This window comes from Ornithodoros turicata, chromosome 1 (assembly GCF_037126465.1).
Source record: "Ornithodoros turicata isolate Travis chromosome 1, ASM3712646v1, whole genome shotgun sequence".
In the NCBI taxonomy this organism is placed as follows: domain Eukaryota; kingdom Metazoa; phylum Arthropoda; class Arachnida; order Ixodida; family Argasidae; genus Ornithodoros; species Ornithodoros turicata.
Window position 1 is genome coordinate 167,351,570 of NC_088201.1, and position 17,665 is coordinate 167,369,234.

General features: G+C 53.6%; 1 protein-coding gene across 3 annotated transcripts in view; it reads right to left on the reverse strand.

Annotated features, from left to right (window-relative positions):
• The window catches only part of LOC135372678 (uncharacterized), a 52,680-nt gene that overhangs the window by 7,212 nt on the left and 27,803 nt on the right, over window positions 1-17,665 (reverse strand). For all 3 annotated transcript variants that reach the window (XM_064606183.1, XM_064606177.1, XM_064606191.1), the window contains one exon: window positions 1,732-1,818. In XM_064606183.1, the coding sequence (XP_064462253.1) occupies window positions 1,732-1,818 (87 nt within the window). The remainder of the gene's footprint in view (window positions 1-1,731; window positions 1,819-17,665) is intronic.

Sequence of the window (17,665 nt, forward strand, 5' to 3'; positions counted from 1 at the left end):
GATGGTTAGGATGTACCAAAAGCCGGATGAGTGGGGAAGGGGGCCGACCAGGTCAATGTGGAGAACTTGAAACCTTCGGTCGGGTGGAAGAAACTTCCCTGGTGGGGAGTGCGTGTGGCGGACCACCTTGGGGCGATGGCAGATAGCGCATTGCAATGTCCACATACGAATGTCCCTAGCCATGCACGGCCAAACATAGCGGTCCGAAATCACACGCCTGATGGCGCGGATTCCGGGATGGGGGACGTCGTGTAAAGCGCGAAAGGCGGGATGGCGAAGACTTGGTGAAGGTAAGGCCTCGGGGAGCCGGTTGACACCTCGCAGACAATCGTAGAAGTGGCGCCGGGGAGAGCTGCTTGTGTCAATTGCAGCGACGTTTGATGAGAGGCGCGGAGTGACTTGAGGTCGCCGTCGTGACGCTGCTCGTTGACAGCTGGCGGATCTCGCGTAGCGAGTGGTGCTTGCCAGCAGCCCGGAATGCTTGGACCAAAGGCTCGTGGTCTGTGAACAGTAAGATGAGCGACCCTCCAGGAAATAGCGAAAATGCCTGACGGCGGCGAACGCTGCAAAGAGCTCGCGGCCAAAGGCACTGTATCGTTGTTGAGTGGGCGTGAGCTTCACCGAAAAGAAGGCGATGGGCTGCCATTGATTGTCAAATAATTGTTGAAGGACGACCCCAGTAGCCGATCCTGACGCGTCCACAGCCAGAGACAGCCACAGCAGTACTTTCATCCTTGACTCATTGTATGCTTGTCTTAACTCTCTTCTACACATCTCCTGTCCCTTTTCTCATCTACTGTGGTATGGTTTTAAGTAATTGATAATTTTAGCTCTTGATCAAAATCTTCCAAACAATCTTGTTCCTCTCGTATGTGTTTCTTTGTTTGTCGCCCTAGTCGTAAGTTGCTATTCAGGGAGCACAGTACTCGTTCTTAACTCTAGCCTATACCGAACTCAGTTTTAGAGAACTGAATGAAATAAATTGCATTTATTTCACAGAACTTTTGGGTTTAGTACAGCTTTAGTGATTGCGCAAGGCCATAGAAAACCGAAGGGAGGAGAAGGCGAGGAGTGTGGCGAGGGTAGTCTGCTGAAGGAGCGAAGGAGGCGAAAATATAGACGCCACGCATAGTACAGTGGCGTGGTGTTTACCGAACACGCTATGACGTCACGCATCATGTTACATTCACGTGTTCTGACGTGGTGTTTAAGTAGAGACCATGAACTTGCTACTTTAGGGGCCTCTGTTGGAGGCACAATAGAAGACACACTTTTAAGAGTGTGGCATAATTCCGTATACGAGCTAAAAATAATCTTCACATAGATTCATTAATGTAATGCACGAGGAAAACTAGCCAGAGCCACGAGTCTTACAGTTCCGAAAAGATCACGATTAAGTGTTTTACTGGTGCTTCGTCAGCCGCGGATGTGGGCTCATCAAATCAACGCTGTTTTGGTACTATTTAGTCCATCTATCACTCTACAATCAAATAAGAGTACTACCGCAAGTGTTACATAGCTTAGAGGCTAATAGGAAGTTGAAAAGTTGTTATTTTTTTTTCATTCGACATCATACGGAACACTTTCTACGTAATGTCCGATTTCACTGCGTTAAGTGATATGTTGCTTATTCCGGGGCCCTAGCAACCGGTTTGGTAACTGCTAGCCGCCGGCAAGCAAAAAAAAAATGCGTTGTCGTCGACGACATAGACGAAACGACAAATTACTTACCAGTGCCGTCGAGATATTCTCCAGGCGAAACTCCTACTTCGCAGACCCCCCTCTGAACATAAGGGAACTCGCTGGTAGAATTCTCATCTACAGTTGGAATAAATAAGTAAATAAACATCATAATTATTATGTACAGCACATCAAACGCCTTTGAACGGCCTTTGGAGAACAAGGTCGCAGGTACCCGTTTAATGTTGGCAGGCCCAATTACTCGGGAAGAGTTTTCAACAGAAACTTAGTTGAGTCAACGAGCGATGTTAGCTTCTTGCACCCACAATAACAATAACAGTACCAATCTCACCAACAGCCCCAATCCAATAGCTCTATAAGGTCTCGGCACCGACACTGTTTGACGTTTTCCCTGGGTTTTCGGCAGACTTTACAGGCGGACGTCGTCACGGCTTATTTCGATGAAGCATGCAAATGGGCGTTGTTAGGCTTTCTTTGGGTTTGTCGCTCTCTGTTTCTTGTCCTCAACTTCGGCACGGTCCCCACTGCACCCCGCCAAAGGAGTACACCAACCCCCCTGTCCCCCATTCCTTCCTCCTGTCCCGTCCATGTATCCACGTCTGCACGCATCTGCACGCCTGCAAGCCGCAGTTGCTTCGCGGCGCTAATACGGAATAGGGCGGAACACGGCCCACGCGATTACCAGTAGGGCCGCACGTAACACCCCTTGCTGTAAAATATCCGTTAAACGAAAGTAAGCATATTTACGACCGGCGTGCGGAAACCTTTGCTGAGCTGCAGGCGCTCCTGCAATGTTTGCCTCACATTGACGTCTCGCCGAGACGCACGCTTAGTGCCGACCCAACATCTTGTCACTTTCCTGCGCCGGGCTGATGAGCTCCAAGTAGAGCGAAACAGCTGTCGTCGGGTGGGAGTGCAGGATCAAATTGTAAACATATGCTCAACGTGCAGCCACAAAGCTTCGACTATTTTTCCTTTGTATAAGTACCTGCTGGCTTGCACCGCAGCCTCCACAGGTGGAGCCGTCCCCGTGGAACATTGACGTCTCGCCGAAGCGCTTTGTTAGTGCCGACCCAAGATCGTGTCACTTCCTGGCGCCGGGCTGACGAGCTCCGAGTAGAGCGAAACAGCTGTCCTTGGATGGGAGTGCAGGATCAAATTGTAAACATATGCTGAACGTGCAGCCACAGAGCTTCGACTATTTTTGCTTTCTATAAGTACCTGCTGGCTTGCACTGCAGCCTCCACAGGTGGAGCCGTCTCCGTGGAACACTGACGTCTCGCCGAGGCGCTTTGTTAGTGCCGACCCAAGATCGTGTCACTTCCCTGCGCCAGGCTGACGAGATCCTAGTAGAGCGAAACAGCTGTCCACGGCTGGGAGTGCGGGATCAAATTGTAAACATATGCTCAACGTGCAGCCAAAAAGCTTCGACTATTTTTCCTTTGTATAAGTACCTGCTGGCTTGCATCCCAGCCTCCACAGGTGGAGCCGTCCCCGTGGAACATTGATGTCTCGCCGAGGTGCTTTGTTAGTGCCGACCCAAGATCGTGTCACTTCCCTGCGCCAGCCTGACGAGCTCCTAGTAGAGCGGAACAGCTGTCCTCGGCTGGGAGTGCAGGATCAAATTGTAAACATATGCTCAACGTGCAGCCACAAAGCTTCGACTATTCTTCCTTTGTATAAGTACCTGCTGGCTTGCACCGCAGCCTCCACAGGTGGAGCCGTCCCCGTGGAACACTGACGTCTCGCCGAGGCGCTTTGTTAGTGCCGACCCAAGATCGTGTCACTTCCTGGCGCCGGGCTGACGAGCTCCGAGTAGAGCGAAACAGCTGTCCTTGGATGGGAGTGCAGGATCAAATTGTAAACATATGCTGAACGTGCAGCCACAGAGCTTCGACTATTTTTGCTTTCTATAAGTACCTGCTGGCTTGCACTGCAGCCTCCACAGGTGGAGCCGTCTCCGTGGAACACTGACGTCTCGCCGAGGCGCTTTGTTAGTGCCGACCCAAGATCGTGTCACTTCCCTGCGCCAGGCTGACGAGATCCTAGTAGAGCGAAACAGCTGTCCACCGCTGGGAGTGCAGGATCAAATTGTAAACATATGCTGAACGTGCAGCCACAAAGCTTCGACTATTCTTCCTTTGTATAAGTACCTGCTGGCTTGCACCGCAGCCTCCACAGGTGGAGCCGTCCCCGTGGAACACTGACGTCTCGCCGAGGCGCTTTGTTAGTGCCGACCCAAGATCGTGTCACTTCCCTGCGCCAGGCTGACGAGATCCTAGTAGAGCGAAACAGCTGTCCACGGCTGGGAGTGCAGGATCAAATTGTAAACATATGCTCAACGTGCAGCCACAAAGCTTCGACTATTTTTCCTTTGTATAAGTACCTGCTGGCTTGCATCGCAGCCTCCACAGGTGGAGGCGTCACCGTGGAACATTGACGTCTCGCCGAGGCGCTTTGTTAGTGCCGACCCAAGATCGTGTCACTTCCCTGCGCCAGCCTGACGAGCTCCTAGTAGAGCGAAACAGCTGTCCTCGGCTGGGAGTGGAGGATCAAATTGTAAACATATGCTCAACGTGCAGCCACAAAGCTTCGACTATTCTTCCTTTGTATAAGTACCTGCTGGCTTGCATCGCAGCCTCCACAGGTGGAGGCGTCACCGTGGAACACTGACGTCTCGCCGAGGCGCTTTGTTAGTGCCGACCCAAGATCGTGTCACTTCCCTGCGCCAGCCTTTCGAGCTCCTAGTAGAGCGAAACAGCTGTCCTCGGCTGGGAGTGCAGGATCAAATTGTAAACATATGCTCAACGTGCAGCCACAGAGCTTCGACTATTTTTCCTTTGTATAAGTGCCTGCTGGCTTGCACTGCAGCCTGCACAGGTGGAGCCGTCCCCGTGGAACACTGACGTCTCGCCGAGGTGTTTTGTTAGTGCCGACCCAAGATCGTGTCACTTTTCTGCGCCGGGCTGACGAGCTCCGAGTAGAGCGAAACAGCTGTCCTCGGCTGGGAGTGCAGGATCAAATTGTAAACATACGCTCAACGTGCAGCCACAGACCTTCGACTATTCTTCCTTTGTATAAGTACCTGCTGGCTTGCACCGCAGCCTCCACAGGTGGAGCCGTCCCCGTGGAACATTGACGTCTCGCCGAGGCGCTTTGTTAGTGCCGACCCAAGATCGTGTCACTTCCCTGCGCCAGCCTGACGAGCTCCTAGTAGAGCGAAACAGCTGTCCTCGGCTGGGAGTGCAGGATCAAATTGTAAACATATGCTCAACGTGCAGCCACAAAGCTTCGACTATTTTTCCTTTGTATAAGTGCCTGCTGGCTTGCATCGCAGCCTCCACAGGTGGAGCCGTCACCGTGGAACATTGACGTCTCGCCGAGGCGCTTTGTTAGTGCCGACCCAAGATCGTGTCAATTTTCTGCGCCGGGCTGACGAGCTCCGAGTAGCGCGAAACAGCTGTCATCGGCTGGGAGAGCAGGATCAAATTGTAAACATATGATCAACGTGCAGCCACAGAGCTTCGACTATTTTTCCTTTGTATAAGTACCTGCTGGCTTGCACTGCAGCCTCCACAGGTGGAGCCGTCACCGTGGAACATTGACGTCTCGCCGAGGCGCTTTGTTAGTGCCGAACCAAGATCGTGTCACTTCCCTGCGCCAGCCTGACGAGCTCCTAGTAGAGCGAAACAGCTGTCCTCGGCTGGGAGTGCAGGATCAAATTGTAAACATATGCTCAACGTGCAGCCACAAAGCTTCGACTATTCTTCCTTTGTATAAGTACCTGCTGGCTTGCACCGCAGCCTCCACAGGTGGAGCCGTCCCCGTGGAACATTGACGTCTCGCCGAGGCGCTTTGTTAGTGCCGACCCAAGATCGTGTCACTTCCCTGCGCCAGCCTGACGAGCTCCTAGTAGAGCGAAACAGCTGTCCTCGGCTGGGAGTGCAGGATCAAATTGTAAACATATGCTCAACGTGCAGCCACAAAGCTTCGACAATTTTTCCTTTGTATAAGTACCTGCTGGCTTGCATCGCAGCCTCCACAGGTGGAGCCGTCCCCGTGGAACATTGACGTCTCGCCGAGGCGCTTTGTTAGTGCCGACCCAAGATCGTGTCACTTCCCTGCGCCAGGCTGACGAGATCCTAGTAGAGCGAAACAGCTGTCCACGGCGGGGAGTGCAGGATCAAATTGTAAACATATGCTCAACGTGCAGCCACAAAGCTTCGACTATTTTTGCTTTGTATAAGTACCTGCTGGCTTGCACTGCAGCCTCCACAGGTGGAGCCGTCTCCGTGGAACACTGACGTCTCGCCGAGGCGCTTTGTTAGTGCCGACCCAAGATCGTGTCACTTCCCTGCGCCAGGCTGACGAGATCCTAGTAGAGCGAAACAGCTGTCCACGGCTGGGAGTGCAGGATCAAATTGTAAACATATGCTCAACGTGCAGCCACAAAGCTTCGACTATTTTTCCTTTGTATAAGTACCTGCTGGCTTGCATCGCAGCCTCCACAGGTGGAGGCGTCACCGTGGAACACTGACGTCTCGCCGAGGCGCTTTGTTAGTGCCGACCCAAGATCGTGTCACTTCCCTGCGCCAGCCTGACGAGCTCCTAGTAGAGCGAAACAGCTGTCCTCGGCTGGGAGTGCAGGATCAAATTGTAAACATATGCTCAACGTGCAGCCACAAAGCTTCGACAATTTTTCCTTTGTATAAGTACCTGCTGGCTTGCATCGCAGCCTCCACAGGTGGAGCCGTCCCCGTGGAACATTGACGTCTCGCCGAGGCGCTTTGTTAGTGCCGACCCAAGATCGTGTCACTTCCCTGCGCCAGGCTGACGAGATCCTAGTAGAGCGAAACAGCTGTCCACGGCGGGGAGTGCAGGATCAAATTGTAAACATATGCTCAACGTGCAGCCACAAAGCTTCGACAATTTTTCCTTTGTATAAGTACCTGCTGGCTTGCATCGCAGCCTCCACAGGTGGAGCCGTCCCCGTGGAACATTGACGTCTCGCCGAGGCGCTTTGTTAGTGCCGACCCAAGATCGTGTCACTTCCCTGCGCCAGGCTGACGAGATCCTAGTAGAGCGAAACAGCTGTCCACGGCTGGGAGTGCAGGATCAAATTGTAAACATATGCTCAACGTGCAGCCACAAAGCTTCGACTATTTTTCCTTTGTATAAGTACCTGCTGGCTTGCATCGCAGCCTCCACAGGTGGAGGCGTCACCGTGGAACACTGACGTCTCGCCGAGGCGCTTTGTTAGTGCCGACCCAAGATCGTGTCACTTCCCTGCGCCAGCCTGACGAGCTCCTAGTAGAGCGAAACAGCTGTCCTCGGCTGGGAGTGGAGGATCAAATTGTAAACATATGCTCAACGTGCAGCCACAAAGCTTCGACTATTCTTCCTTTGTATAAGTACCTGCTGGCTTGCATCGCAGCCTCCGCAGGTGGAGGCGTCACCGTGGAACATTGACGTCTCGCCGAGGCGCTGTGTTAGTGCCGACCCAAGATCGTGTCACTTCCCTGCGCCAGCCTGACGAGCTCCTAGTAGAGCGAAACAGCTGTCCTCGGCTGGGAGTGAAGGATCAAATTGTAAACATATGCTCAACGTGCAGACACAAAGCTTCGACTATTCTTCCTTTGTATAAGTACCTGCTGGCTTGCACCGCAGCCTCCACAGGTGGAGCCGTCCCCGTGGAACATTGACGTCTCGCCGAGGTGCTTTGTTAGTGCCGACCCAAGATCGTGTCACTTCCCTGCGCCGGGCTGACGAGCTCCGAGTAGAGCGAAACAGCTGTCCTCGGCTGGGAGTGCAGGATCAAATTGTAAACATATGCTGAACGTGCAGCCACAAAGCTTCGACTATTCTTCCTTTGTATAAGTACCTGCTGGCTTGCATCGCAGCCTCCACAGGTGGAGCCGTCCCCGTGGAACATTGACGTCTCGCCGAGGCGCTTTGTTAGTGCCGACCCAAGATCGTGTCACTTCCCTGCGCCAGCCTGACGAGCTCCTAGTAGAGCGAAACAGCTGTCCTCGGCTGGGAGTGCAGGATCAAATTGTAAACATACGCTCAACGTGCAGCCACAAAGCTTTGACTATTCTTCCTTTGTATAAGTACCTGCTGGCTTGCACCGCAGCCTCCACAGGTGGAGCCGTCACCGTGGAACATTGACGTCTCGCCGAGGCGCTTTGTTAGTGCCGACCCAAGATCGTGTCACTTTCCTGCGCCAGCCTGACGAGTAGAGCGAAACAGCTGTCCTCGGCTGGGAGTGCAGGATCAAATTGTAAACATATGCTCAACGTGCAGCCACAAAGCTTCGACTATTTTTGCTTTGTATAAGTACCTGCTGGCTTGCACTGCAGCCTCCACAGGTGGAGCCGTCTCCGTGGAACACTGACGTCTCGCCGAGGCGCTTTGTTAGTGCCGACCCAAGATCGTGTCACTTCCCTGCGCCGGGCTGACGAGCTCCGAGTAGAGCGAAACAGCTGTCCTCGGCTGGGAGTGCAGGATCAAATTGTAAACATATGCTCAACGTGCAGCCACAGAGCTTCGACTATTTTTGCTTTGTATAAGTACCTGCTGGCTTGCACTGCAGCCTCCACAGGTGGAGCCGTCTCCGTGGAACACTGACGTCTCGCCGAGGCGCTTTGTTAGTGCCGACCCAAGATCGTGTCACTTCCCTGCGCCGGGCTCACGAGCTCCGAGTAGAGCAAAACAGCTGTCCTCGGCTGGGAGTGCAGGATCAAATTGTAAACATATGCTCAACGTGCAGCCACAAAGCTTCGACTATTTTTCCTTTGTGTAAGTACCTGCTGGCTTGCACCGCAGCCTCCACAGGTGGAGCCGTCCCCGTGGAACATTGGCGTCTCGCCGAGGCGCTTTGTTAGTGCCGACCCAAGATCGTGTCACTTCCTTGTTAGTGCCGACCCAAGATCGTGTCACTTCCCTGCGCCAGGCTGACGAGCTCCTAGAAGGGCGAAACAGCTGTCCTCGGCTGGGAGTGCAGGATCAAATTGTAAACATATGCTCAACGTGCAGCCACAGAGCTTCGACTATTTTTGCTTTGTATAAGTACCTGCTGGCTTGCACTGCAGCCTCCACAGGTGGAGCCGTCTCCGTGGAACACTGACGTCTCGCCGAGGCGCTTTGTTAGTGCCGACCCAAGATCGTGTCACTTCCCTGCGCCGGGCTGACGAGCTCCGAGTAGAGCGAAACAGCTGTCCTCGGCTGGGAGTGCAGGATCAAATTGTAAACATATGCTCAACGTGCAGCCACAAAGCTTCGACTATTTTTCCTTTGTGTAAGTACCTGCTGGCTTGCACCGCAGCCTCCACAGGTGGAGCCGTCCCCGTGGAACATTGGCGTCTCGCCGAGGCGCTTTGTTAGTGCCGACCCAAGATCGTGTCACTTCCCTGCGCCAGGCTGACGAGCTCCTAGAAGGGCGAAACAGCTGTCCTCGGCTGGGAGTGCAGGATCAAATTGTAAACATATGCTCAACGTGCAGCCACAGAGCTTCGACTATTTTTGCTTTGTATAAGTACCTGCTGGCTTGCACTGCAGCCTCCACAGGTGGAGCCGTCTCCGTGGAACACTGACGTCTCGCCGAGGCGCTTTGTTAGTGCCGACCCAAGATCGTGTCACTTCCCTGCGCCGGGCTGACGAGCTCCGAGTAGAGCGAAACAGCTGTCCTCGGCTGGGAGTGCAGGATCAAATTGTAAACATATGCTCAACGTGCAGCCACAAAGCTTCGACTATTTTTCCTTTGTGTAAGTACCTGCTGGCTTGCACCGCAGCCTCCACAGGTGGAGCCGTCCCCGTGGAACATTGGCGTCTCGCCGAGGCGCTTTGTTAGTGCCGACCCAAGATCGTGTCACTTCCCTGCGCCAGGCTGACGAGCTCCTAGAAGGGCGAAACAGCTGTCCTCGGCTGGGAGTGCAGGATCAAATTGTAAACATATGCTCAACGTGCAGCCACAGAGCTTCGACTATTTTTGCTTTGTATAAGTACCTGCTGGCTTGCACTGCAGCCTCCACAGGTGGAGCCGTCTCCGTGGAACACTGACGTCTCGCCGAGGCGCTTTGTTAGTGCCGACCCAAGATCGTGTCACTTCCCTGCGCCGGGCTGACGAGCTCCGAGTAGAGCGAAACAGCTGTCCTCGGCTGGGAGTGCAGGATCAAATTGTAAACATATGCTCAACGTGCAGCCACAGAGCTTCGACTATTTTTGCTTTGTATAAGTACCTGCTGGCTTGCATCGCAGCCTCCACAGGTGGAGCCGTCCCCGTGGAACATTGGCGTCTCGCCGAGGCGCTTTGTTAGTGCCGACCCAAGATCGTGTCACTTCCCTGCGCCGGGCTGACGAGCTCCGAGTAGAGCGAAACAGCTGTCCTCGGCTGGGAGTGCAGGATCAAATTGTAAACATATGCTCAACGTGCAGCCACAGAGCTTCGACTATTTTTGCTTTGTATAAGTACCTGCTGGCTTGCACTGCAGCCTCCACAGGTGGAGCCGTCTCCGTGGAACACTGACGTCTCGCCGAGGCGCTTTGTTAGTGCCGACCCAAGATCGTGTCACTTCCCTGCGCCGGGCTGACGAGCTCCGAGTAGAGCGAAACAGCTGTCCTCGGCTGGGAGTGCAGGATCAAATTGTAAACATATGCTCAACGTGCAGCCACAGAGCTTCGACTATTTTTGCTTTGTATAAGTACCTGCTGGCTTGCACTGCAGCCTCCACAGGTGGAGCCGTCTCCGTGGAACACTGACGTCTCGCCGAGGCGCTTTGTTAGTGCCGACCCAAGATCGTGTCACTTCCCTGCGCCGGGCTGACGAGCTCCGAGTAGAGCGAAACAGCTGTCCTCGGCTGGGAGTGCAGGATCAAATTGTAAACATATGCTCAACGTGCAGCCACAGAGCTTCGACTATTTTTGCTTTGTATAAGTACCTGCTGGCTTGCACTGCAGCCTCCACAGGTGGAGCCGTCTCCGTGGAACACTGACGTCTCGCCGAGGCGCTTTGTTAGTGCCGACCCAAGATCGTGTCACTTCCCTGCGCCGGGCTGACGAGCTCCGAGTAGAGCGAAACAGCTGTCCTCGGCTGGGAGTGCAGGATCAAATTGTAAACATATGCTCAACGTGCAGCCACAGAGCTTCGACTATTTTTGCTTTGTATAAGTACCTGCTGGCTTGCACTGCAGCCTCCACAGGTGGAGCCGTCTCCGTGGAACACTGACGTCTCGCCGAGGCGCTTTGTTAGTGCCGACCCAAGATCGTGTCACTTCCCTGCGCCGGGCTGACGAGCTCCGAGTAGAGCGAAACAGCTGTCCTCGGCTGGGAGTGCAGGATCAAATTGTAAACATATGCTCAACGTGCAGCCACAGAGCTTCGACTATTTTTGCTTTGTATAAGTACCTGCTGGCTTGCACTGCAGCCTCCACAGGTGGAGCCGTCTCCGTGGAACACTGACGTCTCGCCGAGGCGCTTTGTTAGTGCCGACCCAAGATCGTGTCACTTCCCTGCGCCGGGCTGACGAGCTCCGAGTAGAGCGAAACAGCTGTCCTCGGCTGGGAGTGCAGGATCAAATTGTAAACATATGCTCAACGTGCAGCCACAGAGCTTCGACTATTTTTGCTTTGTATAAGTACCTGCTGGCTTGCACTGCAGCCTCCACAGGTGGAGCCGTCCCCGTGGAACATTGGCGTCTCGCCGAGGCGCTTTGTTAGTGCCGACCCAAGATCGTGTCACTTCCCTGCGCCGGGCTGACGAGCTCCGAGTAGAGCGAAACAGCTGTCCTCGGCTGGGAGTGCAGGATCAAATTGTAAACATATGCTCAACGTGCAGCCACAAAGCTTCGACTATTTTTCCTTTGTGTAAGTACCTGCTGGCTTGCACCGCAGCCTCCACAGGTGGAGCCGTCCCCGTGGAACATTGGCGTCTCGCCGAGGCGCTTTGTTAGTGCCGACCCAAGATCGTGTCACTTCCCTGCGCCAGGCTGACGAGCTCCTAGAAGGGCGAAACAGCTGTCCTCGGCTGGGAGTGCAGGATCAAATTGTAAACATATGCTCAACGTGCAGCCACAGAGCTTCGACTATTTTTGCTTTGTATAAGTACCTGCTGGCTTGCACTGCAGCCTCCACAGGTGGAGCCGTCTCCGTGGAACACTGACGTCTCGCCGAGGCGCTTTGTTAGTGCCGACCCAAGATCGTGTCACTTCCCTGCGCCGGGCTGACGAGCTCCGAGTAGAGCGAAACAGCTGTCCTCGGCTGGGAGTGCAGGATCAAATTGTAAACATATGCTCAACGTGCAGCCACAGAGCTTCGACTATTTTTGCTTTGTATAAGTACCTGCTGGCTTGCATCGCAGCCTCCACAGGTGGAGCCGTCCCCGTGGAACATTGGCGTCTCGCCGAGGCGCTTTGTTAGTGCCGACCCAAGATCGTGTCACTTCCCTGCGCCGGGCTGACGAGCTCCGAGTAGAGCGAAACAGCTGTCCTCGGCTGGGAGTGCAGGATCAAATTGTAAACATATGCTCAACGTGCAGCCACAGAGCTTCGACTATTTTTGCTTTGTATAAGTACCTGCTGGCTTGCACTGCAGCCTCCACAAGTGGAGCCGTCTCCGTGGAACACTGACGTCTCGCCGAGGCGCTTTGTTAGCGCCGACCCAAGATCGTGTCACTTCCCTGCGCCGGGCTCACGAGCTCCGAGTAGAGCAAAACAACTGTCCTCGGCTGGGAGTGCAGGATCAAATTGTAAACATATGCTCAACGTGCAGCCACAAAGCTTCGACTATTTTTCCTTTGTGTAAGTACCTGCTGGCTTGCACCGCAGCCTCCACAGGTGGAGCCGTCCCCGTGGAACATTGGCGTCTCGCCGAGGCGCTTTGTTAGTGCCGACCCAAGATCGTGTCACTTCCCTGCGCCAGGCTGACGAGCTCCTAGTAGAGCGAAACAGCTGTCCTCGGCTGGGAGTGCAGGATCAAATTGTAAACATATGCTCAACGTGCAGCCACAAAGCTTCGACTATTCTTCCTTTGTATAAGTACCTGCTGGCTTGCACCGCAGCCTCCACAGGTGGAGCCGTCCCCGTGGAACATTGACGTCTCGCCGAGGCGCTTTGTTAGTGCCGACCCAAGATCGTGTCACTTCCCTGCGCCAGCCTGACGAGCTCCTAGTAGAGCGAAACAGCTGTCCTCGGCTGGGAGTGCAGGATCAAATTGTAAACATATGCTCAACGTGCAGCCACAAAGCTTCGACTATTTTTCCTTTGTATAAGTACCTGCTGGCTTGCATCGCAGCCTCCACAGGTGGAGCCGTCACCGTGGAACATTGACGTCTCGCCGAGGCGCTTTGTTAGTGCCGACCCAAGATCGTGTCACTTCCCTGCGCCGGGCTGACGAGCTCCGAGTAGAGCGAAACAGCTGTCCTCGGCTGGGAGTGCAGGATCAAATTGTAAACATATGCTCAACGTGCAGCCACAGAGCTTCGACTATTTTTGCTTTGTATAAGTACCTGCTGGCTTGCACGGCAGCCTCCACAGGTGGAGCCGTCTCCGTGGAACACTGACGTCTCGCCGATGCGCTTTGTTAGTGCCGACCCAAGATCGTGTCACTTCTCTGCGCCGGGCTCACGAGCTCCGAGTAGAGCAAAACAGCTGTCCTCGGCTGGGAGTGCAGGATCAAATTGTAAACATATGCTCAACGTGCAGCCACAAAGCTTCGACTATTTTTCCTTTGTGTAAGTACCTGCTGGCTTGCACCGCAGCCTCCACAGGTGGAGCCGTCCCCGTGGAACATTGACGTCTCGCCGAGGCGCTTTGTTAGTGCCGACCCAAGATCGTGTCACGTTCCTGCGCCGGGCTGACGAGCTCCGAGTAGAGCGAAACAGCTGTCCTCGGCTTGGAGTGCAGGATCAAATTGTAAACATATGCTCAACGTGCAGCCACAAAGCTTCGACTATTTCTCCTTTGTATAAGTACCTGCTGGCTTGCACCGCAGCCTCCACAGGTGGAGCCGTCCCCGTGGAACATTGACGTCTCGCCGAGGCGCTTTGTTAGTGCCGACCCAAGATCGTGTCACGTCCCTGCGCCGGGCTGACGAGCTCCGAGTAGAGCGAAACAGCTGTCCTCGGCTTGGAGTGCAGGATCAAATTGTAAACATATGCTCAACGTGCAGCCACAAAGCTTCGACTATTTCTCCTTTGTATAAGTACCTGCCTGCTTGCAGCGCAGCCTCCACAGGTGGAGCCGTCCCCGTGGAACATTGACGTCTCGCCGAGGCGCTTTGTTAGTGCCGACCCAAGATCGTGTCACGTCCCTGCGCCGGGCTGACGAGCTCCGAGTAGAGCGAAACAGCTGTCCTCGGCTTGGAGTGCAGGATCAAATTGTAAACATATGCTCAACGTGCAGCCACAAAGCTTCGACTATTTCTCCTTTGTATAAGTACCTGCTGACTTGCACCGCAGCCTCCACGGGTGGAGCCGTCCCCGTGGAACATTGACGTCTCGCCGGGGCGCTTTGTTAGTGCCGACCCAAGATCGTGTCACGTCCCTGCGCCGGGCTGACGAGCTCCGAGTAGAGCGAAACAGCTGTCCTCGGCTTGGAGTGCAGGATCAAATTGTAAACATATGCTCAACGTGCAGCCACAAAGCTTCGACTATTTTTCCTTTGTATAAGTACCTGCTGGCTTGCATCGCAGCCTCCACAGGTGGAGCCGTCACCGTGGAACATTGACGTCTCGCCGAGGCGCTTTGTTAGTGCCGACCCAAGATCGTGTCACTTCCCTGCGCCGGGCTGACGAGCTCCGAGTAGAGCGAAACAGCTGTCCTCGGCTGGGAGTGCAGGATCAAATTGTAAACATATGCTCAACGTGCAGCCACAGAGCTTCGACTATTTTTGCTTTGTATAAGTACCTGCTGGCTTGCACGGCAGCCTCCACAGGTGGAGCCGTCTCCGTGGAACACTGACGTCTCGCCGATGCGCTTTGTTAGTGCCGACCCAAGATCGTGTCACTTCTCTGCGCCGGGCTCACGAGCTCCGAGTAGAGCAAAACAGCTGTCCTCGGCTGGGAGTGCAGGATCAAATTGTAAACATATGCTCAACGTGCAGCCACAAAGCTTCGACTATTTTTCCTTTGTGTAAGTACCTGCTGGCTTGCACCGCAGCCTCCACAGGTGGAGCCGTCCCCGTGGAACATTGACGTCTCGCCGAGGCGCTTTGTTAGTGCCGACCCAAGATCGTGTCACGTTCCTGCGCCGGGCTGACGAGCTCCGAGTAGAGCGAAACAGCTGTCCTCGGCTTGGAGTGCAGGATCAAATTGTAAACATATGCTCAACGTGCAGCCACAAAGCTTCGACTATTTCTCCTTTGTATAAGTACCTGCTGGCTTGCACCGCAGCCTCCACAGGTGGAGCCGTCCCCGTGGAACATTGACGTCTCGCCGAGGCGCTTTGTTAGTGCCGACCCAAGATCGTGTCACGTCCCTGCGCCGGGCTGACGAGCTCCGAGTAGAGGGAAACAGCTGTCCTCGGCTTGGAGTGCAGGATCAAATTGTAAACATATGCTCAACGTGCAGCCACAAAGCTTCGACTATTTCTCCTTTGTATAAGTACCTGCCTGCTTGCAGCGCAGCCTCCACAGGTGGAGCCGTCCCCGTGGAACATTGACGTCTCGCCGAGGCGCTTTGTTAGTGCCGACCCAAGATCGTGTCACGTCCCTGCGCCGGGCTGACGAGCTCCGAGTAGAGCGAAACAGCTGTCCTCGGCTTGGAGTGCAGGATCAAATTGTAAACATATGCTCAACGTGCAGCCACAAAGCTTCGACTATTTCTCCTTTGTATAAGTACCTGCTGACTTGCACCGCAGCCTCCACGGGTGGAGCCGTCCCCGTGGAACATTGACGTCTCGCCGAGGCGCTTTGTTAGTGCCGACCCAAGATCGTGTCACGTCCCTGCGCCGGGCTGACGAGCTCCGAGTAGAGCGAAACAGCTGTCCTCGGCTTGGAGTGCAGGATCAAATTGTAAACATATGCTCAACGTGCAGCCACAAAGCTTCGACTATTTCTCCTTTGTATAAGTACCTGCTGGCTTGCACCGCAGCCTCCACAGGTGGAGCCGTCCCCGTGGAACATTGACGTCTCGCCGAGGCGCTTTGTTAGTGCCGACCCAAGATCGTGTCACGTCCCTGCGCCGGGCTGACGAGCTCCGAGTAGAGCCAAACAGCTGTCCTCGGCTGGGATTTCAGGATTAAATTGTAAACCTATTGAGGCCGGGTACAGTATCGCTTCTATGAGCTGGAGAATAGCGCTGATAGCTAGGTAGAAGGATGTGACATTCACGCGCCGGCATTTCAGGGCACAAATTCGAACCTGGGAAATGTCTGGGTCTCGCACAGTAGTGTTCTGCAGGTGCTTTCCTCCGCAGTGCACGTCTTTTCGTCGCTGCTAGCATGGTTACAGTGGTATAATGTACTAAGCACAACGTTAGCGATCCAACACGGACAACGCTGCGCTGTTGTACGCCGAAAACAGCATTCGGATTTCGTACTGCGCGCCAACTGCGGAGCACAACGTGATACTTCCCATTATACAATGCGCGGAGAGGACTGACAGGAGCACCACCTACCGTGATGAAATTGGAGCGCACCTAGGCGTTCACATGGGTTCTCCAAGCGAACTGAACCGACTCCACCCATCTCTCAGAAATGGACCGAGTACGGCGCGCATTTCGGTGCGCATCGAGGGGCTTATGTGAGCGAACAGCGTTCGCGAACAGGGCTCGGTATGCTGTAATCAGGTGGGGCAAAGTCGCCATCTTGCTATGTACTTCAGCCTATTCGCAACGTAAAACAGCGTAGACCGCCATTGAGTGACCCATTTAGTTTGTAGTGGCTTATAGTAGGCTACATATGCTCTAGGTCGAACCTGATTCCAAGCAGCTGAAGCCAAAGCTCCTAAGCGTTTCACGCTGAGAAAACAACATGGAAGAACACGCCGTTTGTTCGTGATGCTTGTACAGCTTGGGACAAAAGTTTATGGAACCTGGCACTGGGGTATTTCTTCATTGGAGCAAGTCCCTACTAGATGCAAGGAAGAGGTCGAATAAGGAACGGGTGACAGCTCGGTCTATCCATCTCTCAGTATGTGTGTCCGCTCCTCTTTGCTGCTAGGGTGTCGCTCCAATGGAGAAATGCGACAACCTGGTGTTCCGTAAACTTTTGTCCCAAGCTGTATTTGTCTGTGTGTGTGTCCCAGCCTCAGAAAGTTACTTTCAAGCGTGTTGAGAACGTTCGAAGTACATTCATGCCCGTATTGTTCCTGTGTTTTATCTGTGATTGTTGTCTTCGCAATCTGTGTCTACTCTTGTGAGTTTTCCGAGTAGTCAAGCGATGTACAAAAGAAATTGACGTGTGCGCAATGTGTTCATATGGACTAGCTTGATACAGTGAGGTTGTTTCGCACGCATAGGCTAAAGAGTAGTCGTAAACTCCGTTTACCTTACGCAGTTGCTTTACTTTGCATGTGAACTTGCTTGTTACCCTGTTAGCAGAGCGACAAAAAGATGACGTATCTCTTATTACGTTGTTCGTTTCCAATTTACATGCACAGAAGCAAAATAAACATTGAACTGCATGATGTTGAATGCATGAACGCTTGCACCGCATGGCAAAGCACCCCAAATTGTCTACCTATTGTTATTTTTTATTTTCATTTTGCCAACACCACCATGTGCTACCAAGTAATAGGGGTCATCGGCACCACACAGGCCAGGTTCACGGCAGTTCATGCAGGGAGGTCCGATAGACCTCCTGGATTTTTATTATTTTTTTTATATTTAGAAGCCCATCGTACATGATGATCAACGAAGGTAAAATGAATAATTTCTACCGAATAGTGTTCCTGAAAAAAAAATCGAGAAAATCCTGCCCTGAATTCGAGTGTTTCAGTTTTGTCATGCTTGCACGCGTATATATCCTGAGTTTT